Source organism: Monopterus albus, unplaced genomic scaffold, assembly GCF_001952655.1.
Source record: "Monopterus albus unplaced genomic scaffold, M_albus_1.0 scaffold18.1, whole genome shotgun sequence".
Lineage (NCBI taxonomy): Eukaryota > Metazoa > Chordata > Actinopteri > Synbranchiformes > Synbranchidae > Monopterus > Monopterus albus.
Genome location: NW_018127898.1, coordinates 653,772 through 677,891, shown reverse-complemented (window position 1 = coordinate 677,891; position 24,120 = coordinate 653,772). Strand labels below are relative to the sequence as shown.

General features: G+C 43.5%; 1 protein-coding gene across 1 annotated transcript in view; it reads left to right on the top strand.

Annotated features, from left to right (window-relative positions):
• LOC109956302 (low-density lipoprotein receptor-related protein 1-like) overlaps window positions 1-24,120 on the top strand; it is an 86,488-nt gene that overhangs the window by 47,971 nt on the left and 14,397 nt on the right. The window contains exons 17-49 of the mRNA XM_020593298.1: window positions 19-144; window positions 238-354; window positions 483-563; window positions 1,521-1,688; window positions 4,296-4,478; window positions 4,571-4,768; window positions 4,926-5,171; window positions 6,217-6,414; window positions 7,645-7,849; window positions 8,033-8,197; window positions 8,867-9,111; window positions 9,315-9,446; window positions 10,417-10,644; window positions 10,959-11,133; window positions 13,113-13,207; window positions 13,290-13,439; window positions 13,602-13,742; window positions 13,968-14,093; window positions 14,221-14,352; window positions 14,471-14,605; window positions 14,864-14,993; window positions 15,103-15,229; window positions 15,801-15,952; window positions 16,097-16,221; window positions 16,384-16,758; window positions 20,651-20,840; window positions 20,933-21,137; window positions 21,341-21,533; window positions 22,085-22,210; window positions 22,450-22,578; window positions 22,682-22,801; window positions 23,547-23,660; window positions 23,759-23,908. Coding sequence (XP_020448954.1) covers window positions 19-144; window positions 238-354; window positions 483-563; window positions 1,521-1,688; window positions 4,296-4,478; window positions 4,571-4,768; window positions 4,926-5,171; window positions 6,217-6,414; window positions 7,645-7,849; window positions 8,033-8,197; window positions 8,867-9,111; window positions 9,315-9,446; window positions 10,417-10,644; window positions 10,959-11,133; window positions 13,113-13,207; window positions 13,290-13,439; window positions 13,602-13,742; window positions 13,968-14,093; window positions 14,221-14,352; window positions 14,471-14,605; window positions 14,864-14,993; window positions 15,103-15,229; window positions 15,801-15,952; window positions 16,097-16,221; window positions 16,384-16,758; window positions 20,651-20,840; window positions 20,933-21,137; window positions 21,341-21,533; window positions 22,085-22,210; window positions 22,450-22,578; window positions 22,682-22,801; window positions 23,547-23,660; window positions 23,759-23,908 — 5,382 coding nt within the window. The remainder of the gene's footprint in view (window positions 1-18; window positions 145-237; window positions 355-482; window positions 564-1,520; window positions 1,689-4,295; window positions 4,479-4,570; window positions 4,769-4,925; window positions 5,172-6,216; window positions 6,415-7,644; window positions 7,850-8,032; window positions 8,198-8,866; window positions 9,112-9,314; window positions 9,447-10,416; window positions 10,645-10,958; window positions 11,134-13,112; window positions 13,208-13,289; window positions 13,440-13,601; window positions 13,743-13,967; window positions 14,094-14,220; window positions 14,353-14,470; window positions 14,606-14,863; window positions 14,994-15,102; window positions 15,230-15,800; window positions 15,953-16,096; window positions 16,222-16,383; window positions 16,759-20,650; window positions 20,841-20,932; window positions 21,138-21,340; window positions 21,534-22,084; window positions 22,211-22,449; window positions 22,579-22,681; window positions 22,802-23,546; window positions 23,661-23,758; window positions 23,909-24,120) is intronic.

Sequence of the window (24,120 nt, the reverse complement as noted above, 5' to 3'; positions counted from 1 at the left end):
TCCCTTTATTCTCTCTAGACCAGCACACTTGCCCCACCGACAGATTTAAGTGCAAGAACAACCGCTGCATCCCTCTGCGTTGGCTGTGTGATGGTGACAATGACTGTGGAAACGATGAGGACGAATCCAACACCACCTGCTCAGGTAGATAAACACACAAGCTCCCATACTGAACTCCCACATATGCATTTTTTGTTGTTCACATGTTGACGTGAGCTCTGCCGTGTTGTCCTTCAGCTCGTACCTGCCCGCCTAATCAGTACTCGTGTGCCAGCGGGCGCTGCATCCCTCTTTCCTGGACATGTGACCTGGATGATGACTGTGGTGATCGGTCTGATGAACCTGCTTCCTGTGGTTGGTCAAACTATTCTCAGAGTATAGCTGTAGGGTCACGTACTGCTTAGCAGTTTGGACAGGTTGTTTTGACTTTTGAGTGTGTGGTTTTTAGGAGCAACATGTCTAAACTCTTGTTCTGTCCACAGCCTACCCCACGTGTTTCCCCCTCACCCAGTTTACCTGCAACAATGGACGCTGCATCAACATTAACTGGCGCTGCGATAATGGTTAGTGTCTGTTCTTTAGTCTCCCCTCTTTATCAGCAGTGTGTCTGTTTACAGTGGCAGCCTCTCACTTCCCTGTGTCAGTTTGCTGTGCATGTTTCGCCACCAGCCTCACATTGCCATACATTCTTCTTTTTTGTTACCTTTTGTGTTTTTACCTTTCTGTCCTGTGTCTTATTGTTCTGTGTTGTTGGTTTTGTTGTTCTGTGTTGTGCTATTCGCCCACTCTGCTGTCTTCCGTTGATTCTGTCTTTCAGAAAAGGATTGTGGGGACGGCTCTGATGAGTTGAATTGTCCAAACCTGAACGGTTAGTGCATAGATCAACATGCACCACAACAGCCGTGATGCTAGAATAGCTCTGGGACTGACCAGGCGGGCTCAGAAACTGTTCAGGGCTGCTTTACTGCTAATTGAACATGGCTGTAGGCTGAGGCCATGCTCTCATTCATTTAGCCTGCTGCGCACAGGTTGGATGATTTAGATTTGATGAATGTTACAGTAAATACATCACCCAGTCAGCCAAATTCACTGAAAATTGAAAGTGTAGCTGTTGAGTTAGCAGCCAAATTAATTAAACTTAATTTAATGTAGTATAGATTTAATAGGATGCCAGGTTAAATGCTAAAAAGTAATGTAATCATTCTTTTCATGATGACTATGAAATTAACTGCTGTAAAATGTGCTAAATGTTGTACATTACGTTGGCCATTAAATGCTTATGATGCTCTGCTGCCAAGCTCAAAGTATCAACGCTGGGTATATTCCCTCATGGTGCATGGTCTGATCTATGCAGTTTCTGTCATTACTTGACTCTTATCTCTCATACATCTGTTTCATTTGTATCCCATGGTTTCTGTGTTAACTGTGAAAAAAGGAAACAATTACGTTCTGAATATATTTTTCTCTTTGAGGACACGCAGTGTGAGAGTGGGTGTTGTTTGACCGTGTTTGTTTTTCAGATAATGACTGTGGGGACAACAGTGATGAGGCAGGCTGTAGCCACTCCTGCTCTAGCACTCAGTTCAAGTGTAACAGCGGCCGCTGCATCCCAGATTACTGGACCTGTGATGGAGATAATGACTGTGGGGACTACAGTGATGAGACCCATGCAAACTGCACCAATCAGGGTCAGTGTCTTAGCCTTCCAGTCAGGTGGGGTTTCCTAAACCTGCTGACAGTGAAGAGTGCTTCACTGAAACAGATGGAAATCATTATAGATTAGACCACTATAGAGAATGTGAAGGTATGTGTTGAATGTTGGGTTGGGGGGACCACTTCTGGAGGTACCTGCATACATTCTTGTTTTGTTTGGCTAAAAAGCTGCTTAAATAATTTAGATCTCACCTTACTGACTGTGGTATTTCAGAATAAATAACCTTAGCCGACTGTAGCAAACTCGTAGCAGACCTAGAGATCCCCTACAAAAGCGACAGACCGAAAAATGACTCTGCATGCTCATCTCAGCTCTCAATTCGGGAGCTAATGCTAGTGAGCAGCTGTCAGCAGATAACACAAACATTGCAGATGAATCAATTTGTCCTGTCTGTGCTCAAACTGAACACTAAAGTGGACTTTGAATAGTTGAAGCATCTGCTACTATATGTACCGGTAGCTGTATGAGATGGATAATGAGCGTGATGCTCCAAACATGGAGAATTTACCCCAAAGTATACACGGCATGACGTCAACTTCACATTCTCTATACTTTTCAATTTGCAAAGCTTAGGTTCAGCTTTTTTGCACCTCTTTAAGTTAACATGGCAAGAGTGGGTTATCTAGTAAAAGATGCTTGCTTACTTGAAGTATCCAATCCCAGCTGACAGTGGGTGAGAGGCGGGGTCCACCCTGTGCAAGTCGCCAGTATATCACAGGGCTGACATGTAGACAGACAACCACACACACTCACACTCACTCCTATGGGCAATTTAGAGTCGCTAGTACCCGGAGTAAACCCACGGGCACAGGGAAAACATGGAAACTCTGCACAGAAAGGCACCAGGTCTGATGGGACTCGAACCCAAAACCTTCTTGCTGTTAGGCGACAGCAATAACCACTGCGTCACCATGCTGCCTACTTAAAACTTTCTGTACATATGTTTTCAGCTCACAGTTTCAGTATCAAATGGACAGTGAAGTGTTAAGTGTCGCACAGGCTGATTTCACCGGGTGCTCACTTCCTATCCTCGTTCATGCAGCACACCTACAGGAGAATGCTGTACCCTGTAATTGTGGTAACTGAAGTAATTTATACATCTGTAAAATTTACAGTAACACGTTACCTGGTATAGTTTTGTGGTGCATTAAACTAAGGAAAGACCAGTAGCAGTTATTGGTAACAAGATTACAGTCCACACTGGTGTGCAGACACTGAACCTGAGCTAATGAAGAAAATTCAACCAGAGGAGGAAAGTAACTGAGCACATTTACTCAAGTACTGTACTTAAGTACAGCTTTGATGTACAGTATTTATACTGTACTTGAGTATTTGCATTTTCTTCTACTTCAAAGTTTGACTTCACTACATTTCAGAGACAAATATTGTACTTTTACTCCACTACATTAATTTTGATACATTTAGTTACTTTTCAGAATAAATTAATAAAATAAAATACTGTATAATCATAAGAGTTTGTTGGGTGGAAAATTCCCAGCAGTAATTTCTTTAAATTATAATAATGAAATTCAAAAGACCAGATCATCAAAACAGCTGATAGGTTTGTTAACATTAGTTCCACCTACATAATATAGAATAGAGATTAATGCATCTGTACTCTTTTATTATTGATACTGATATATTTTGATGAGAATACTTTTACTTATGTAACTTTTGGAATTAAGGACTTTTACTTGTAAAAGAGTATTACACCGGCATTGCTACTTTTATTTAGATAATCAGAGTACTCCTTCCACCACTGCTTACAAGGACCTGATGAACACACATGCTGTGTAGAAATATATAGGTTTGCAGCTGATGGGACTGATGCCGTTAATAACCTCTAACTGATTATGCTTTGCAGTAAGTGCACCTGAAAATACCTAAAGAGGCTGCATTGAGTACTCTAAGTAAATTTCACCCCTGGTTGCCGAGAAGAACTTTCAGTCACTAATCAATAATGAAAGCTATAGCTAACATTAAAAGCCACTGATCACAAACAAGTTGCCACTAGTACTTTTTGTGCAATATTTATAGAACACAGCTGTGACAAATGGTTGTTATTGTCATGGGTTTGGGGTTGCATCTCTACACTGCTCTGTCATTTATTGCATGAAGTGCACTTGGCACAAAAACCATAGCCAGGATTTACATTTCTGTCAGTAGATGTTAACAGGGCCCTGGTACCACCTCTGGCCCCTAATGGCTCTCACTGGCTGTCTGATATGATAACTGTTCATTTTAAATATCAACACAGGATGTCGATGTAGCTACTTATAATTATCTGTTAGTTATTATGCTTCTGATAAGAGTAGTTCAAACAGTAACAAAAATGATTCACTGCCAGCTGGTGCTTATGACTGAAACAATGACCTTCTGGCTGCATGCTTGAATTTGTTCAGTCTTTTCTGTTGTTAAGACTTGTTTCCGGCCAGATTTCCAACAAACAGCTCATTAGTTCATGTTTTTGCAGTTACTTTTGATGTTGCATATTGTTTCTGTTAAAGGTCCTGATTTGATTTAATCAGTCAGCGAGCGAAGAAAATGCCATTTTAGAGTCTTATGACATCTCTGTCCACAGCCACACGGCCTCCAGGAGGCTGTCATACAGATGAGTTTCAGTGTCGAATGGACGGCCTGTGCATCCCCTCACGCTGGCGCTGTGACGGGGACACTGACTGCATGGACCTGAGTGATGAGAAGAACTGTGAGGGCGTCACTCACATGTGTGATCCAACCGTCAAGTTTGGCTGCAGGGACTCTGGTATGGAGATCATCCTTTAAAAAAAACAAAACCATGTGACATAGATGAATTTGGCTGAAGTATTTTAAAGTAACCCTACCTTCTGCTCGTAGCACGCTGTATCAGCAAGGCCTGGGTGTGCGATGGTGACAGTGACTGTGAGGACAACTCTGATGAGGACAATTGTGAGGCGCTGGTGTGTAAGCTGTCTCACCATGTGTGCGCCAACGACTCCACCATCTGTCTGCCTTCAGAAAAACTTTGTGATGGCAAAGATGACTGCCCAGATGGCTCTGATGAGAAGCTCTGTGGTAAGAGACAACAGTACCCAGGCTGTGTTACAGTACAGTGACTGCCATAACAGCAAGTAAAAAAAAAACAGCATCTTAAATCATGACTTCAGTGGCATAATAACAGTTGTGTGTAGCCTTCACTTGCCACAGTCCTCTGATTTTCTTTGTTTTATAGACCTGTGTTCATTGGACAATGGCGACTGCAGCCATAACTGCACAGTGGCCCCTGGTGAAGGTGTGATCTGTTCCTGTCCACTGGGCATGGAGTTAGGACCTGACAACAAGACCTGTCAGATCCAGAGCTTCTGTGCCAAACACCTCAAGTGCAGTCAGCGCTGCGAACAGGACAAGTTCAGCGTGAAATGTTCATGTTATGAAGGCTGGGAGCTGGAGCCGGATATGGAGAACTGCAAGAGCACGGGTAAGGGACAGAGGAGACCGTCAGAACGCATCAGTGAATTTGAGCATTTGATGGATGGTAGCTGTACAGTAAGGCTAAATTTAGACTTGTGTGCCACTGCACGTATGGGAATGTGCGTCTGTCATTTGGAGACGGTTGCATACGTGTTGTTGAATACAAAAACCTGAATCCAAAATAAATTTTCCCCAAACCCCTTCGCTGCATAGATACGCGTTGACACCTACGCGCAATTGCAGATGAGTCTAAAATTGCTATTGTGGCAGGAATTTATAGAAGTGAAATGGTTCTGGGCTTTGTCAGGGTTCAGGAGTGCAGAACCAGGAAGTGTGGTGTGGGTCTGAGATTAAGCAGAGGAGAAGCTGCCCTAGCAGGAAACTGTGGTTGGAGAAGACAAAATCCACCGAAATGTGATGTTTATTTGGACAATAGACAAGAACACTGGACAGTGAGCAACTATAAATGGGGGAAAGGGTCATTAAGAAAACATAAAAAGACCTGGACATTGGTCTCTAGCTGCCGTAATTATTTTATGAAAAGAATCTGAAATGTTAAAGTGTAAAGTGAAGAGCAGATATGGTTCTTATCAAAGTCAGCAAGAGTTCAGGACATGAAAGACGGAAACTTTTCAGTCCCATTAAATCAGCTTTGAATTTTATTATCTACATAAGGAATATGTCTCCCAGCGGCAACTAGCCAATGAGGAAACATGAATATATAATTGTGCTCTCACTGCCAGGTTTTAGAGACTAATCACCAGCACCCCATCATTCATCCTGCTGCCTGTCTGGCTGCCTGTTAGGCACAGATAAATCCAGTCCTATTTACACTGTGCTTTAATTACCTGGGATTAGAGCCACTTTCTACACAGCCCCTCTTTCACTGGACAAGTTGCATCCTGCAACTAGAACATGGCTACAATGTTTGACAGCAGAGCTGTTGTGTAGACTTTTGACAAACAATCAACAGTGACCAGGCAAAGGGTTTTAAACCCTTAACCATCTGGTTGGTTTTTCCTTTTAAAAATAACTCATATTCATTTCCACAGATCGTTTCAAGCCCTTCATCATTTTCTCAAACCGCCATGAGATCCGCCGCATTGATCTGAACAAGGGAGAGTTCAGTGTGTTGGTACCGGGCCTGAGAAACACAATCGCCCTGGACTTTCATCTTAGCCAGAACACCCTTTATTGGACGGACGTGGTTGAGGATAAGATTTATCGTGGGAAACTGTCTGAGAACGGAGGTGAGTTTTCTCATCACAGCTAATGTATAAATATTTTTCAAAAATGTTTTAGTTTGTCTTAAATAGGATAACATTCCTATGTACACCATTTACATTTTGATAAACCTAAAATTGAGGCCCACTAGAGTTCTTCACCTGGTCTTCATCAGTGGGCGAAAATTATTTTTACATTTACTGTATGATTAAGACAATAACATCAAAGGTATAGTATTGGACACTTAGGAAATATATTGTAGTTCACTTGAGGTAAACCATTTGTACTGTACTTTAAATGACAATTTTGCTGTGCCTAAATTCTTCATGCGACTGCCTGGAATGCAAGAAGATCCAGTGAAATTGCAGCATCTGAAATGATACTGCTGTTGCTGTGGCTACTTGTGACCAGAAAATCAGATGTAGGCCAGACAAACAAGGTCCTATCACCCCTGATCCAGTGATAATGAGCCAATCGTGCATACAAGTCTATATTTGGTTTGTGTCACATTGATGTTTATGTGGGTATGCAGGTGGTTATTGTTAGCCATGTTTATTTGGCATAGCCAAAAAGGCTACAGACTGTGTGTTTTCATTGCTCCTGACAGTATAATGACTCATCGCAAATAATTAGACATGTCCCTCTGATTAGGGACCCAGTGGAAAATGAAGGGGTTAGAAAGAAGCTGGGGCATGTGTGTCTTTAGCCCTGAAGACACCACATATTTAGATTTCCAGGGTCTATTCTGTAATTGTTGTATCACACCCCCTGCTGCGCCACTACTGTATCTACTTAAGTTTGACAGGTGTTCTCCCAAACATAACATCTAGCCATTTGATTAAAGGGATTACAGTTTGTGATGCAGTGTTAGCTTTGAATCCAAACGGCTTGATTACATTTCCATAATTAGTAAAGACTGAAGCAAAGTGCTTCAGGTTACAGTGCAATCTGAAATGCTGCTGTCAGCAAATACCGGCCTTTGGAGCCTTTAATCCATACATATTGAAATACTGTGTGCATGCATTCATTAAAACAACTTAAACACCCAGAAGATATTTTTATTTAATTAAGCTGCAAGATAAAATACTGTCAGATCAGATTTCTCCAATAGTTGGAAACAATGATGGATGATACAGAACTATTTTGAACAGCATCCTGCTTGTACTTTCTTGTCCACTATGTTAAAGAGAGAGAAACATACAAAACAAAACAAGATTTGTGACTATCTCTCTCATCTTTTTCATCCATCCCCAAAGCTTTAACCAGCTTTGATGTGGTAATCCAGTATGGGCTGGCTACCCCTGAGGGTCTAGCAGTGGACTGGATAGCAGGAAACATTTACTGGGTGGAAAGCAACCTGGATCAGATAGAGGTGGCCAAGTTGGATGGCACCATGAGGACCACACTGCTGGCTGGGGAGGTGGAGCATCCTCGAGCTATTGCCCTGGACCCCCGAGATGGGTAACAGCCCCACTGCTTACACTATCTCCAACTCATGTCAAACAAAACATATTTACAACAAATTCCAATGGCATTTAAAGCCTGTTTTGGTACAGTAGATGTGGGGCTGGCTTCACACACTGATCCTGAACCTAGTGTGTCTTATTGTTTGAATAATGTCCGTGTTGTGGCATGACATCGCAGGATCCTCTTCTGGACAGACTGGGATGCCAGTTTGCCCCGAATTGAAGCTGCATCCATGAGCGGAGAAGGCAGGAAAACCATTCATAAGGAAACTGGCAGTGGAGGCTGGCCAAACGGACTCACTGTGGATTATCTAGAGCGCCGCATCCTTTGGATCGATGCCAGGTCACAGAGAGGGCACAGACATGAACACACTCACACAAACAGCTTTGACTGATGTGCATACAGTATCTCTTAGTTATACCTAGAAACAGCTGGGGAAAGTAACTAATTACATTTATTCAAGTGCTGTACTTTAGTAATTTGAGTTATTAAGTATTTTGATTTTGTGCTGCTATATACTTTGACTTCACTGCTTTTTAGAGGCAAATATTGTACTTTTTACTCCACGACTACATTTATTTTACAACTGTAGTTAGTAGTTACTTTTCAGAACCAAATAAATAAAAAAAATACAATATAATCATAAGACTATTGATCTCTGGTGGCAAATCACAAGCTACACAGCAGTAATTCACATTATAAGCATATAAGGTAGTTAAAACTAGCTCCACCTTTACCAACTGCAATGCTAAATGTGATGTACACACAGTTTCAGTCCAATAATATAATATACATTAATGTTAAATGTGCCATTTTGCATAATGAGTACTTTAAGTTTGTTTTGATGCTGATACTTGTGTACTTTTACTTAAGTACCATTTTCAGTGCAGAAATTGAACTTGTAAAGGAGTATTTTTACACTGTTGTATTCCTCCTTTTATTCAAGTAAGGAATCTGAGTACTTCTTCCACCACTTCCCAGAAATGCAACTGAAGCCTGTGCTGTGTGCAGGTCTGATGCCATTTATTCAGCTAAGTACGACGGCTCCGGGCTGATCGAGGTTCTGCGGGGACACGAGTATCTCTCGCATCCTTTTGCTGTCACCATGTATGGCGGAGAGGTGTACTGGACGGACTGGAGGACCAACACGCTGGCTAAGGCAAACAAGTGGACTGGGACCAATGTCACTGTAGTCCAGAGAACCAACACTCAACCTTTTGACCTGCAGGTCTACCACCCATCCAGACAGCCGCAGGGTGAGAAACACACACATGCTGTCAAAGTGCACTTTGAAATTTTGGTAGGCTTGTCATTACAGTAGCAGAAGCAACTACTTCATTCTTTTACAGCTAGTATTCATTACAGACTGACAACCTTTCAAAAACCTAGAAATATTACACACACTGATTTATGAGATGTATACATTCCTAATTATTTTTCCATACTTGCTCCTCTCCAGCTCCTAACCCATGTGCAGCTAAAGATGGCAAGGAGCCCTGCTCTCATCTCTGTCTCATCAACTACAATCAGACATTCTCCTGTGCCTGTCCTCACCTCATGAAACTTGGCCCTGACAAACGCACTTGCTATGGTAAATATGAACACATATACATTGCTAATGGTCTTATACTTATAGAGTGCTTCTCTACACATTGCAGCACACTCAAAGCACTCACACATTCATGCACTGGTGACATCACCAGGAGCAACTAGGACTAGTGTCTAACTCAAGGACACTTCAACATGTTGACCGGGCAAACCGGGAATCGAACCCCTAATCTTCCGCTCTACCTCCTGAACCACAGCCGTCTCCATAAATGCTGTTACTTTGACTCCCCTTTGAGCTACAGTAGAAGACAGTTGTCTTTGAATGCCACAGTGTAATCCTTGTTTCTGTTTCCATTTGTGTGTCAAAGAGAGATAATTAGACCATATAGAGTGTTTTGAAGTGGTGTTGTCTTTGGAGCCCATTGAAGTCTCTATCCATGAAAAGTGAAAGCGGGCCTGTTTACAGTACTCACTGTGCGAGTTTAGTATTCAGGCCAGCGCTTTCCATTATCTTCAGGGGTAATGGAATGGAGAGCCCCGTTCTGTCTGATGCAGGCACCAGCCACAGCCTTTCACATCCACCACGTAGTCTGGCCTGGCTGATATAGCCAGACGCTGTCATTACTCCCCCTCTCTCCCTTTCCCGCTCTTTCTGTCTATCATTTAAGCAGCACAGTTAAATGATGATAGCACTGAGACTGATGCAACTGTAATGCATCTGTACTGATTGATTTCACTCTCGCTGTCATGGCTGTGTTATTGAGTTAGCCAGCAGACACAATCATTAGAGTCAGAGATCCATTTGGATTATCTGTTTGTTCAAGTGGCAGGAATAATGCACAGATGCACCCATCTGTGCTGCACCTGCCTATCTAGCATTAGTGTGCGTTCATGCTTTTGATTTAACTGTATTTAAGTTCTGGCTACTTCAGTTGAAGGCTGAAGCTGTGGAAAGATTTATAAGGATTCATTCATACTTAAAGATTAATGCCAGCATCTTCTTTCGCTTGCAGAGTCTCGTCAGTTCCTGCTGTACACACGGCAGATTGAAATCAGAGGAGTGGACATCGAGAACCCGTACTACAACTACATCATCTCCTTCACTGTGCCAGACATCGACAATGTTACTGTGGTGGACTATGATGCGCTAGAGCACCGTATCTACTGGTCTGACGTCCGTACCCAGACCATCAAGAGAGCTTTCATCAACGGCACTGGAGTTGAGACGGTGGTCTCCGCTGGTACGGAGAAGGCAATGCAGTAGAATACACATTATACTTAGAGTTCATTGTTTTCCATTTGTACAGACTTTGTTTGGATTTTATTAGTAAAGCTGCTACTGTTACCACTGTAAACTAATGTGCTAGAATGAAAGGCTTGACAGTAACTAAGGGGTTTCACCAACAGTCAGTTGCCATGTCTTTAGTTACAGTTTGTGCCTTTCTTCTCTTTGAATTCTTAATTAGACATTCTATCTATAAGGAATGTCTGATTGCATTTTTCTTGTACATCATGATTTAGGAGGTTGAGTAATGGTTTCTTTATTTTTCTTTAGATCTGCCCAACGCTCATGGCCTGGCAGTGGACTGGGTGTCCAGAAACCTGTTCTGGACCAGCTATGACGCCAATAAAAAGCAGATTAATGTCGCCAGGCTTGACGGCTCCTTCAAAAACGCTGTCATCCAGGGATTAGACAAACCACACTGCCTAGTGTTGCATCCAATTCTGGGGTTGGTCGTACACACAGATACACTCACACGCATCAAAATGCCGTTGCACTTAGTCAAAATAAAGCCTTCAAAATTTGCTCTCAGACGCAGCATTCACTTTTAACCTACAGCACACAAACCCAATCACGCACCCTGTCTCAGCAGTGATTTGCAGTCAGCAGTGATGGGCAGAGTAGTTTGCTATAAATGTTCACTGACCTCTGACTCTTTTCACATCCAGAAAGTGGTTTCAGTTTTTCTTTTCTGGCATCTTTCTCCTCTGTCACTCTCTTACTCTCTGTTTTGAAAGATAGCTTCTTGCTCAGATAGGCTGTCTATGAATTATTTACAGCCAGCGTCTCTGTCTCTTTCTGTCACTATTCCTGTGCTAGTGTTTATGTTGCTCTCTATCCCCTCCTGCTCTTTTTTTTTTTTTTGGTCCACTTTTCCCTTCTGTCTTCCCTCTTGAAACCTCATTCCACCCAGCTCCCCAACCTGGCCTCGGCCTCTCCTCTTACCAGCAGAGAAGAGACAAACCATGTGTATTTATGTCTTTCCTTTTGTCCTGCAGGAGAATATGTGCGCTTTTGAGTATTTCAAGTGGATGAAGAGAGGATATTTTCTTAAGAAATGTCTCTGCTTTCTGGCGTTTCTATGTATTCCTTCCTCTTTTTAAAAGAGTTAGCCTACTTAAGCAGAGGAATGTTTCCAATCTGAGGGTTGCTGGCACAGGGGGAGAATGAGAAGCAGATGCTGGATCCATATGCTGGGGCTGCCTTCTCTTTATGGCACACAAACACACATCCCTGAATACGACCAGGAGAGGGTGGGGGTGAAGACAGTAGAGGAGGGAGAAACTCAAAATTGCCTGGCATTACTTAAACTGTGGGGATTAAAACCTGTTTACATACTTGCACTGTGGGGACCAGATGTGTGTAAAAACAGGACAATGTGGGAGTTTAAATGCTTCAGATACTTTATTTAAAGGCATATTAAACATATGAAGGGTGTGGTAGATGTGGTAGCATTTAACAGGAAGTGGGTGACGAGCGCAGAGGATAGATACCACTTAATCATACAGTAGATTATTCATAGTCTAAACACAGTGACACACAGTCACATTGTTCTGTAGACTCTGCATTTATGTGTTCAGTGAGGAGCAAGGAACTTGAAGGCAAAAGAAAATAGTTTACGTGAGAGTGTGTGTTGAGATAAATACATTTTCAGTAAATCTATATTATCCAGTTTGCCAGCTCAGCTGTATTTCTGCTTCACTGAAATTCACCAGCCTCTGTTGTACTTGTTTGGGCCTTAGTCTGAAAAAGACATTTTGCATTTTTTATTTTTAAAACATTCCTATTAATGTCGCATACAGTTTGGCCTGATTCACAGACCAGATTCTCCACAGTATTTTGTTGTTACACTTATTTTACTTTAACCAGGTAGCCTCACTGAGATCAAGCTTTGTTTTCAAGAGAGAAAGCATTAAGGTAGATCTAACACATAACCTCTATTCTGGTTTCTTTTCAATGGCTTCCTGTTTATTACAGGATTCATATCAAGCTTTTATTTTTAAAGCACTGCATAGTTTGGCACCCTTGTTATATCTCAGAGCTCTTGCATCGTCTCACACCAGGTAGATCTATTAAATCCTCCAACCAATTGCTTTTAGAGGTATGTAGGTCCAGACTTAAACATTGTGGTGACTGGGCTCCAAGACTGTGGGAAAGCCTTCCGCCAGACATTCGGTCTACCCCCAATCTGGATGCCTTTTGCTCTCTTCTTAAAACTTGTTTATTCAGGCAGGCATTTATATGCCCATCTACTGTGTTACTGTGATTGTTATCTGGTGATTTGCCTTGCTTGACTTCAGTTTGACAGGAAGTTGAAATAATAAATCTAGTCAACAAGGGGATTTGTGATGGCCTAAAAATAAATAAGAGTTTTCTTTCTCTTACTCCTGTAAAGCTTTGTTTATTGTCTCTCCCTGCCTCATTCAGGAAACTCTATTGGACAGATGGGGACAACATCAGCATGGCCAACACAGATGGCAGCAACCGCAGTGTCCTCTTCACCAACCAGAAAGGCCCTGTCGGTGAGTTGCGTGTTGTCCCTTTTTGTGCGACTGCATGAGAGATAGGGTAGGTCACTACACATCAGCTTTCTTTGTTTTCCAGGTCTCTCTATTGACTTTCACACTGAGCAGCTTTACTGGATCAGTTCAAGAAACAGCACCATCAACCGCTGTAAACTGGACGGCTCTGGACTGGAGGTGCTTGAGGGGGTTAAGGGCAAGCTAACGAAAGCTACGGCTCTGGCCATCATGGGTAGGTGTTTCAGCCAGTGATGTATGTAGATGAAGGTGTAAAGTTCAGCCATGACATGAGGTAGCTGGACCATGTTGCATAAGCTAAGGTTTACATTGTCGCTCTAGTGATCTGGTTTTAGTGATAAGCGTTGACCATTCCGTTGTGTGCTGTGTTGTTTAGGAGACAAGTTGTGGTGGGCAGACCAAGGAACTGACCAGATAGGAACTTGTGACAAGAAGGACGGTGGCAACTGGAAAGTCCTGAGGAACAGCACGTCGCCCATGATGCACATGAAAATCTACAATGAAACTGTGCAGAAAGGTGCGAAGCTAGCTCCCACATGTCATCCTTTTCATGGGCTTACAGAACATTTGTTTTGGTTAAATTACTTGGCAAAAAAAGAGGGAAGCGAATATGTCTTGTTGAAGGTCTGTTTTGTTCGCTGCACGTAGGCTGTTTATCTAAGCTAAAGCACATCTGTTTATATCTCAGTTACTCCTCTTTGATTTGTTTTGTGTATTTGTGCTTGTGCTTTCATCTTCCCAGGCACCAATCTCTGCAGTAATAACAATGGAGACTGTTCCCAGCTGTGTCTCCCCACCTCCCCAACCACCAGAGCCTGCATGTGCACGGCAGGATACAGCCTGCGCAGTGGGCAGCAGTCTTGTGAGGGTATGACATATTCCTACACATATTGTACGATTGATTGAGCCAAATTCTGGTTGAAGAAACTGGTGTGTGAGATGGAGAGCAAACACTTCAGAGTCAAAAAACTGGGAATTTTATTTGTTTGCTGCAGGTGTGGGCTCTTTCCTGCTGTACTCTGTGCATGAAGGCATACGTGGGATTCCTTTGGACCCATCAGACAAGTCTGATGCCCTCGTACCAGTGTCAGGCACATCCCTAGCTGTGGGCATAGATTTCCATGCTGGTAGGGCTTTTTCCAACACGTGTTTTTTTTTTTTCTTTCAAATGTATTTTGCCTCGTTGATGAAATGGCACCTTAATTCAGTTTAACTCTATTTAATGTGTATTGCTTGTTCTCCTAGACAATGATACTATCTACTGGGTGGACATGGGCTTGAGCACCATCAGCAGGGCCAAGAGAGATCAGACCTGGAGAGAGGATGTGGTCACTAATGGAATAGGCAGAGTTGAAGGCATTGCTGTTGACTGGATAGCAGGTGAGAGAGACATATTGTACATGCACACAGTTATGGATTTGAAACAGTATTGATTAAACATCCAAATAAACTCTGTAAGTGTATCTATCTGCACGAAGGACTTACTGTGTTAAAAGAACAGGAAGGAGATGTGCAAACAAGAGACTGGTCACATATTGTCACTTAAAAACAAGGCCACAATAGGTAAATTTCTGCATCAGTGCACGTGCAGCACATGCTTAGAATATACCGCCTAGGCTTATCCTCCTTCCTCTGCAGGAAACATCTACTGGACAGACCAAGGCTTTGATGTGATTGAGGTGGCCAGACTGAATGGATCCTTCCGTTATGTGGTGATCTCCCAAGGCCTGGACAAGCCTCGTGCCATCACTGTCCACCCTGAGAAAGGGTGAGAGGAAGCAACACTGGGTGTAGATTTAACTACTTTTGTAGTAGTGTCATTTCTGTCATTTTAAGTTACTAAGGAAGTGATCTCTGAATTGGTTTTGTGTGTGTAGCTACTTGTTCTGGACAGAGTGGGGCCAGTATCCTCGTATCGAACGGTCTCGTCTGGATGGCTCTCAGAGGGCTGTCCTGGTCAATGCCAGCATCAGCTGGCCCAATGGTATCTCCATTGACTACAAGGTACAGCATTACTGACCATTCTTCTGTTTTTATCACTGTGTTGCAATACAGAGAGTCCTGATGATAAATGTGGTGTCATTATATTTTACTATATTACTAGTCCCTGCCAGAGGCGAAATGTGCTTGTCAGTATTAATGACTGAAAAATGAAAAACAATGACAAATTATTGCCTTGAGCACAGCTAAAATATTTCTGGTGCTTTATAATTGATATTGGTGAAATTATCTCAAATTAAATTTAGTCAAATTTTATATCATGCATGCAGGATGATATTTGCATTCAGTTCTGCAGTTGTGTTGTTGTGCAGTACTTAGCATGATTCACCTCAGGTTTGTAGGGGACCACTATGCAGCAGTGATGTCCCCGGCCAAGAGTAAATGAGGAGTGCAGCCAAAGTTAGCCAAAAAAAAAAAAGCAGTGTGTGTCTCATTTTTACCCAAAATAAACGATTGGATTCTTAATAATGTATGGTGTATTATTTCATAGAACTATGGGTTTAATTTACGTTTTTGAGGGAGTTGGCTGCACATCACAACATTATATCAACCATTATCGTTTGTGTGCATGTAGGAGGGTCTGCTGTATTGGTGTGATGCCAGGACAGACAAGATTGAGCGCATCAACCTTGAGACTGGAGAAAACAGGGAAGTTGTGCTGGCCAACAACAACATGGACATGTTTTCAGTGTCTGTGTTTGAGGGCTACATTTACTGGAGTGACAGGTCAGATATACCAGTCCTGCTCAGTCTTACTTGTCTTAATATTTGAAACATTTGTGAATGATATTTGACCACTATCTTGATATATTTTGCATGTGCAAGCCTCAGCTTCTGTTTAAAGCTGTTTATCTGTCTGCTTTGAACCAGGACACATGCTAATGGCTCCATAAAGAGAGGCAGCAAAGACAACGCCACAGACTCTGTGTCACTGAGGACAGGCATTGGTGTGCAGCTTAAGGATATCAAGGTTTTTAACAGGGCCAGGCAGCAAGGTAAGCACTGGGATTGCTTGTTAAATTGTCAAAACTCTGCTCTGCAAGCATGTTTTAAAGCATTTATATGTTGTGGAATAAAGAGTAAATTAAATACTTATTAGGTCCCTTTTTCCTGCATTTATCTGTGTAGTTAATCATGGATTTCATGTCTGTTTACAGGAACAAACGTGTGCAAAAACAACAATGGTGGGTGTCAGCAGCTTTGTCTTTACCGTGGCAATGGGCAGCGTACATGCGCTTGTGCCCATGGCATGCTGGGAGAAGATGGCCGCAGCTGCCGTGACTATGATGGCTACCTACTTTACTCAGAGCGCACCATACTAAAGAGCGTCCACCTGTCAGATGAAAACAACCTGAATGCTCCCATAAAACCGTTCGAAGACCCCGAGCACATGAAGAACGTCATTGCACTCACTTTTGATTACAGAGGAGGTGGAGGAAAGGGAGCTAACCGTATCTTCTTCAGTGACATCCACTTCGGCAACATCCAGCAGATCAGTGACGACGGATCAGACCGCAAGACAGTGGTAGAGAGTGAGTGTTTTTACATCTTAAGTTTGTGTGATTTTGTTTGCAGCCTCGTATTCTTTAAGGATTAACATCCATCTAACTTGCTTCCCAATTTATCTCCAGTGCGTTCTCCCTCCCACAGCTGATCTGGCGCCCGTCATTTCTGGTTGCTTCACATCTTTTTGAATAACAAGCTTAGTTGTAAACACCAGGTCCCCCAGTGAGAAAGCTTCCCAGAGAAGAAAACAGCTAGATTCCCCCAAAACATTCCCACTGATTTAAACAGAACTGGGAAACTTCTATTCTGGAGTTGTAGCCAAACTAGGAACAAAATAAAAACATTTTTTAATCTGCTTTGAGAACAGATTGTATACATGCATAAACAGGCCCAGAGACAGCTAGACCTTCATTCACCTTATCTCAGCATGACAGAACACAAGTGCACTGTTAATGTTTAAATTTATTTTACAAGGAATGCATGATTCAGGGTTGTTTGTCTCACTGTCTTTGTAGAGCAGCACCTCTCAGGGCCAACAGTTTGATCTTCTTGCACAATATCCAGAGATGTTGAATGTCGCCCACTGTTGCAAGTGCTTTTGTTGTGCCTTGTGAAGTAGACTTTCCTTATGAGGGTAACGGTCATGTCCATTTTATTTATGTGAGTCTTTCAGCAAGGCAACTCAGCTTGTAACTGTTTTATTGTAACTCCCAGTAGTCAGGAGTGTTTGTGTGTCAGGTGTTCAGTTATATCCCTTTAGCTTCTGTTAGTAATACTGTCAGATACCAGCCATAGACATAGACACACTTGTTCTTTGCCCTCCCTTTTTGAACAGTCTCAGTATGTCATTTCTGAACTTCTGTGACATGAGCACATACAGTATGGGATTAATTACAGTAGAGGAGGTTGCCATAAAACGTGCAAACACACTGAAAGGGCCGTAACGTGGTGAAGCGCCAGTGGCCCCAGAGTTAGCCAGTGAGGCCAGCATCAGGATGTAGGATGGCAGCCAGCACAGGGTAAAAGCCAGCACCAGCATGGCTAAAGTGTGGGTCACCTTGCTCTGGTAGCGCTCTACTTGGGGGGCCCTGCCGGCATGTTGACGTTGCCACAAGTGTGCATAGATGCTGCCATATGCCACCGCAATGGTGACCAGTGGAACGATGAAGGCCAAGAGGAAATGAGACAAACCATAGATCAGCTGGTCTCTGTGAGACAGGAAAGCAAAGCAAGCGAAGCTGTCAGGGGTTTGTTGGGAAGTTCCCACATGACGAAAAAGCAGCTGGGGAACAGCCAGGCAGCAGGCCGGGACCCAGAGGAGCACAGCAGCTATAGAAACCCTGTGAGGGGAGAGGAGGAAGTAAGCTCTGGTCGGCTGCACCACAGTCAGATAGCGCGACACAGCCAGCATGGCCAGTGTGAAGACGCTGGCCGAGGAGCAGGCGGATCCCAAGAAGCTCACCAGACGACACATAAAGTCCCCAAACGGCCAGTGCTGCATGGTTATGGCAGCACTGTGGAAGGGGAGCATGGAGAGCAAAAGCAGGTCTGCAGAGCTAAGAGCCATCAGGAGGATGTCTGTCCCTGTGCCTGTCACGGAGCTTTGAGGAGACTGTCCAGCATGTCCTACCCCTCTCCTCTGCCTCCTGCACAGAATCACCATCACCATGGCATGCCCCCCGACTCCCAATAGCAGAATCAGTGCGTCTAATATTGGGACTAGAACGTGTTCCACATTGCCTAACCCAGTGTCACTGCTGTTTCCCCGCCCATTCTTTGGATCTGTAGAGTTCCACAGCGACATCCTGTCTTCTAGTCTTACTGCTTCTATTAGCATACAACACAGATAGCTTGTGGTTAGGTCAATATGCTGAAATCAAGTCAAAGAAATACTGATACTTTTGGGAATAAATACTCAAACTGTGGGTCAATAATTACTCATAAACAGACTTCCAGCCATTTAACATCCATAATGTTGACAATTAAAATTAACCAACAAGGACTAAAGGTAATTGTGAAATACATATCCGCACACTACAAGCATTCATGTTCCTGAAGTTGTGAAAATGGCATTACCTCCTTGAAACTATCCTTTAAAACACATTCAGCAAATATCCATTTTCATAGCTTTGTCAAAGCTGCTTGCCATGTGTCGTATGTGAATCAAGCCAGTTCACAGTCAACTCCATTTTTGATTGGCTAGTGGCAGTAGTGGGAATGAAACGGCATCAGAGGGGTTTTATCCCTCCTACTGTATTTGTGTTAAGAGCATCCAAGAGCTGAATGCCACAGATTGTGTGATTTCCTGTCGCCTCAGAGCAGGCAGCTACTCCACATGGCTTCTCGGTCAGGATTTGTGCTCAGCAATCCACAGCCAGCCTTCCCTCCTGCATCCAAGGAAGAGGTCTCCAGAGAAACACAATGGTAGTAGAGGAGTAAACGAGAGGTGAAGAATAGCTCAGCAGTAGAAGAGGATTAAACTGAGTAAATGGCAGGTGAACTCTGGACTTATTATGACAGAACAGGGCAGAGATGGGCTGGCCTGCTCTCTGTGGGAGGGCCTAATGACGCCAGGCATACTTTTTCCAAGGTTTCCATTGTTTCTGTTAATTTTTTGAAAGGATCTGTTCATTTGTACAAGCATTGTCCTTGTGCACACACATACAGAACATACACAGATCTGGTCTACACAGAGATACAATGAAGTAGTGTTTGCCTTCAGAAATCAGGGTAATTATTGACTGTCGTTCCAGTAGCAAACACTAAACTCTTATCACACCTACTGCAGATGACCGCTATAAAAACCACCAGTGTCAGTGCAGCCAGCTGAGTACAGAAACGTACAGTAGATATGCTGACTGTAGGTCAACAGTAATGTGTAGATAAGGTGAAGTGAAAAGGTAGAGTTTGAGTAGAAGGTGCTGCAGGCTAGAGATTTACAATTCATTAACAGCCCAGGAAGAGGAAATAGGGATGAATGGATTTCATGTTACTCTCCATTGATTTTTAGGGTAGTGATTTATGAGTACAAAAGAGGAGCAGTTTTTGTGTTGCATGCCTCTGCTCAGCTCTCCAGTTGCTTCGCTTCATTCAGAGTCTCATAGTACAGGTGAGACAAATGTTGACTCACGTCTGTGGCGATGCACTGGAGACGTTGAGGTATAGTGTTAAGTGTCCCACCTGGCGGTGAACCCCAGTGATTATTTGGGTGGAGCTGTGGTAAAGTGAGTCCATATCAAGCCCTGGAAAAGGCCACTGTAATCATGACCATCTCTGTTCTGTTCAAGTAGGAGTAACAAGGAGATGAGGACTGTTAGCAGTTATTTGACAGTGGAGTGATCTGATGTGTGGCTGTTCTCTAACAAACTCTTCCTGAAGTATACACGTGTGCTCATGTCGTGTTTCTCAGCTGCAGAGCAGCTGTTCTCTATGGGCTGCTTTAGATGTTTGTGTTCCTCCATCTTGGCTGACTCTTGTCTGGCCTCTGTGGATGTGTGGACTGCACAAACTAACTCATTTCAAGGCAAAATGACTTTTTACTTCTCATCTGTTGATGAGGCAGCGATGGAAAGTTATATGCTAGCTGGTAACTGTTATTGTGACCTTTTTGGTGAGCTACGCGTTGGATAAAAGCCTTGAATCACACTGTGTTCTTGGCCATTAATACAAAAGTGTCATGTCCGCAGCCTTGACTCTGTGCTGCCATGCAACGGTCTGCCAGCACTGAGCTGCTGCCAGACAGTCTACACCTGGTTTTTTAACACAGGGCTGGGATTGATGCGTTTCTTTTCCTTCTCCTCTCTTCTCTTCTGTTTTCTTCCTCTTTCTGGTTTAATGTCTCTGTTCTTTTTTTTTTTTACCTTTTTCTTTATCTGTCTTTCTTTTCCCTGTTCTCTTCATTCCTCTGCTCTTTTTCAGATGTGGGCTCAGTAGAGGGTTTGGCATACCACAGGGCCTGGGATATGCTGTACTGGACTAGCTACACTACCTCGACCATCACCCGCCACACTGTGGATCAGAGCCGCTGGGGTGCTGTCGACCGGCACATGGTGGTCACCATGTCAGGAGACGACCACCCCCGAGCCTTTGTCCTTGACGAGTGCCAGAGGTTACTAGTTCATTTGCATACAATACTGCTTCTGTACTGGGCCAAAAAAGTGCACCTATTCACATCATTCATTTTTGTATTCTCCCCTACAGCCTCATGTTCTGGACCAACTGGAATGAGCAGTCTCCCAGCATCATGCGTGCCACACTGACTGGCGCTAATGTGCTTGTGATCATTGGCACAGACATCCGAACCCCTAACGGCCTGGCCATAGACCACCGCGCTGAAAAACTTTATTTCTCTGACGCCACATTGGACAAGATAGAGCGCTGCGAGTATGATGGCAGTCGGCGCTACGTGAGTGGCATAAACACTCACATGCACACACACACACACGGCACAAATCATGTTGCATACTGAAAATATTTGTAATGCAGCATAATTATATTACAGGATTGCATAGTAAGAGCCATCAGTTAGTTTATCCTTTCAAGTTTGTTGTGAGGCTGGAATTTCCTGAGTGAATAATGTCATGGCTGTGGTTGTGCTTCCCCCTGCAGGTGGTGCTGAAGAATGAGCCGGTGCATCCGTTTGGCCTGGCTGTGTATGGCGACTACATCTTCTGGACTGATTGGGTGAGGAGGGCCGTGCTTCGTGCAGACAAATACACAGGAGGAGACATGAAGGTGCTGCGTGCCGACATCCCTCAGCAGCCTATGGGCATTACCGCGGTGGCCAACGACACCAATAGCTGTGAGTTTTTACCCAGAGTGAAGTGTGTCATGTGTCATTACTGATGATGATGATGATGATGAGGGTTTTTATTGTGTATTAATGTATATTGAATGTTTTTTAAAAAAAAAAAAAAAAAAACACTTCACTTGTAGCCATACATCTTCACCTCTTTCTCAAACTCATCTTATTCTACATCTCCCGTTGTCTGTCCCTTTTTAAATCAGTGCAGCCCTGCAGTCTTTCCTCCCATGTCATCAGCCATCTTCTCACTAAAGTTGTCTTATCTGGTAAACTCTCTCACGCTCTAATACCCGCAGTGACCATACAAGCTGAGAGCCTGTGGTAATGGCTGCAAGTCCAATTTAGATCGAGTCGCACTGAATTATGCATTCAGCAGAAGCAGAGCCATTGCCACATTCATGCAGGCGTTTCTGTCTGCTGGTATGGATTCACGTGCTGCTGGTGGTGGTGGGGGGGTGGGATGTGTTGTGTGGTCAGAGGTTAGATGTGAGTTAATAAATTCTCACTCCATCAGGCACATATGTTAAACCTTCCTCATGTCTGCACAGGTGAGTTCTCCCAGTGCCGTGTTAATAACGGAGGATGTCAGGACCTGTGTCTGCTGACCTCTGAGGGGAGGGTCAACTGTAGTTGCCGTGGTGACAGGAAGCTTTTGGAAGACAACACCTGCATAGGTAACACAAGAAAGTGATTCATAAAAAATTTTGGCTTAAAAACCTTGAGGCATGATTAAAAACGATGTTCTGCACAGTACGCACAAGCTCCCTCTGTATGCAAACTATAATGTAATGTAATAAAGTAACAAAGACTGAGATCAGGCTTTGAATGGGTTTGAATGAACATGTAAAAACTGTCCATGCTGCACACCCCAGGGTAGGAACTTGGTGTAAATGCATGTCTTTGTTCCTCTCAGCCCTCAACACTACATGTAACAGAATTGATGAATTTGAGTGTGGGAGTGGAGACTGTGTCAACTACACCCTGACCTGTGATGGCATGGTTCACTGCAAAGACAAGTCTGACGAGAAACAGTCCTACTGTGGTGAGTGGAATCTTCCTCTCTGTTGGAACAGTTTCAGCCATATGTATGTACTGTACATGACGTTTGTAATTTGATTCCATCTCATTTCCTGTCTGGTTCTCAGGCAACCGTGTGTGTAAGAAGGGCTATAGGCGGTGTGTGAATGGTCGCTGTCTGGGGCACAGCTCCTGGTGCAATGGTCAGGACGACTGTGGAGACAATTCTGATGAACTCTTCTGTAACAGTGAGTCGAGTCCATGGGTGGAGCTGAGGGCTCAGTTCTCCCCGTACTCCCCTTAGTCTAGTCCTAACTGCAGCTTTTTGTCACCGCCCCCTGCTCCCGTTGTCTGCTTTCATCCACTGTCCACACACACACACACACACACACACACACACACGCACACACGAATCTCTCCAGATTGCCACCTGTAATGATCATGACACGTCACCTCTTGATTTTGTAACTGATTTCAGAAATTTTCTGACCTGGACATTTTTTTTATGCTTTCATTGTTTTCTCAAAAAAGAAGGCAAACAGAAATACAGCAGACACACTGATATGACACCGGGAGCCAGTCTGACTCAAAGTGCCAGGGCCCTATTAAAGGGCTACTAAAGGTATGAAATCAGCGACCCTACCAGACAGACCACAGCACCCCTGCTGGTGCTGTTTGCTGCATAAGTCGAGAACCCCTTGGCAGTGGCCGAGGACTAGTCTCTTCTCTGCAGAAGACATACGTGGTCCAAGTCTGACTATTTATCAATCAAAAAATGCAAACAGACTTTATTCAAATTATTCAACTAAACAACAAAAATGCAAGTTAAGTTAGGCAGATTGGGTCAGTAGATGGGGTCCCTTTGTCATAGTGGGCCCAGCACACCCACGCCCTCTGACCCCCTGCAGGTCGGGTCCTTTGATTAACTACATTTTTTTTTCACCTGCATGATATTTGAAAATGTTGTTCTGTCTCTTCTTTCATGTCTGTCAGCCACACTGTGTTCAGCCGATCAGTTCCAGTGCAGAGATGGAGGCTGCATCTCCAACTCCAGCAAGTGTAACCAGAAAGTGGACTGCGAAGATGCCAGTGATGAGATGAACTGCGGTAAGTTCCTCAAAAGTCGGCATAACTATAATGAGAAAAGCCAAAGCTTTCTCACAGGCCGCGCTGCTGTATAAAGTGGTTCTGCTCTCTTTGTTAAGCTGCCACGGACTGTTCCAGCTACTTCCATCTGGGAGTGAAGGGAGTGACGTTTCAGAAGTGCGAGTTCACCACACTCTGCTATGCACCTTCATGGCAGTGTGATGGAGCTAATGACTGTGGAGACTTTTCAGATGAACGAAATTGCCCAGGTATTTCAACATCCTCTGAAATGCACAGGTTTTCTCTGTTGAAGAAAAACATAACTTTTTCACAAACAGATTAGAGCAAAAGGTCCAATTTGGGTTTTTCTAAATGGAACAGAAACAAAAACAAGTGTGATTTGGGAGCAAATACTCCTTGAAAAACATTGCAATGTAAATTCAGTTTGCAGTTTGTCTCTTCACGCTGGCCTAAAACTCTT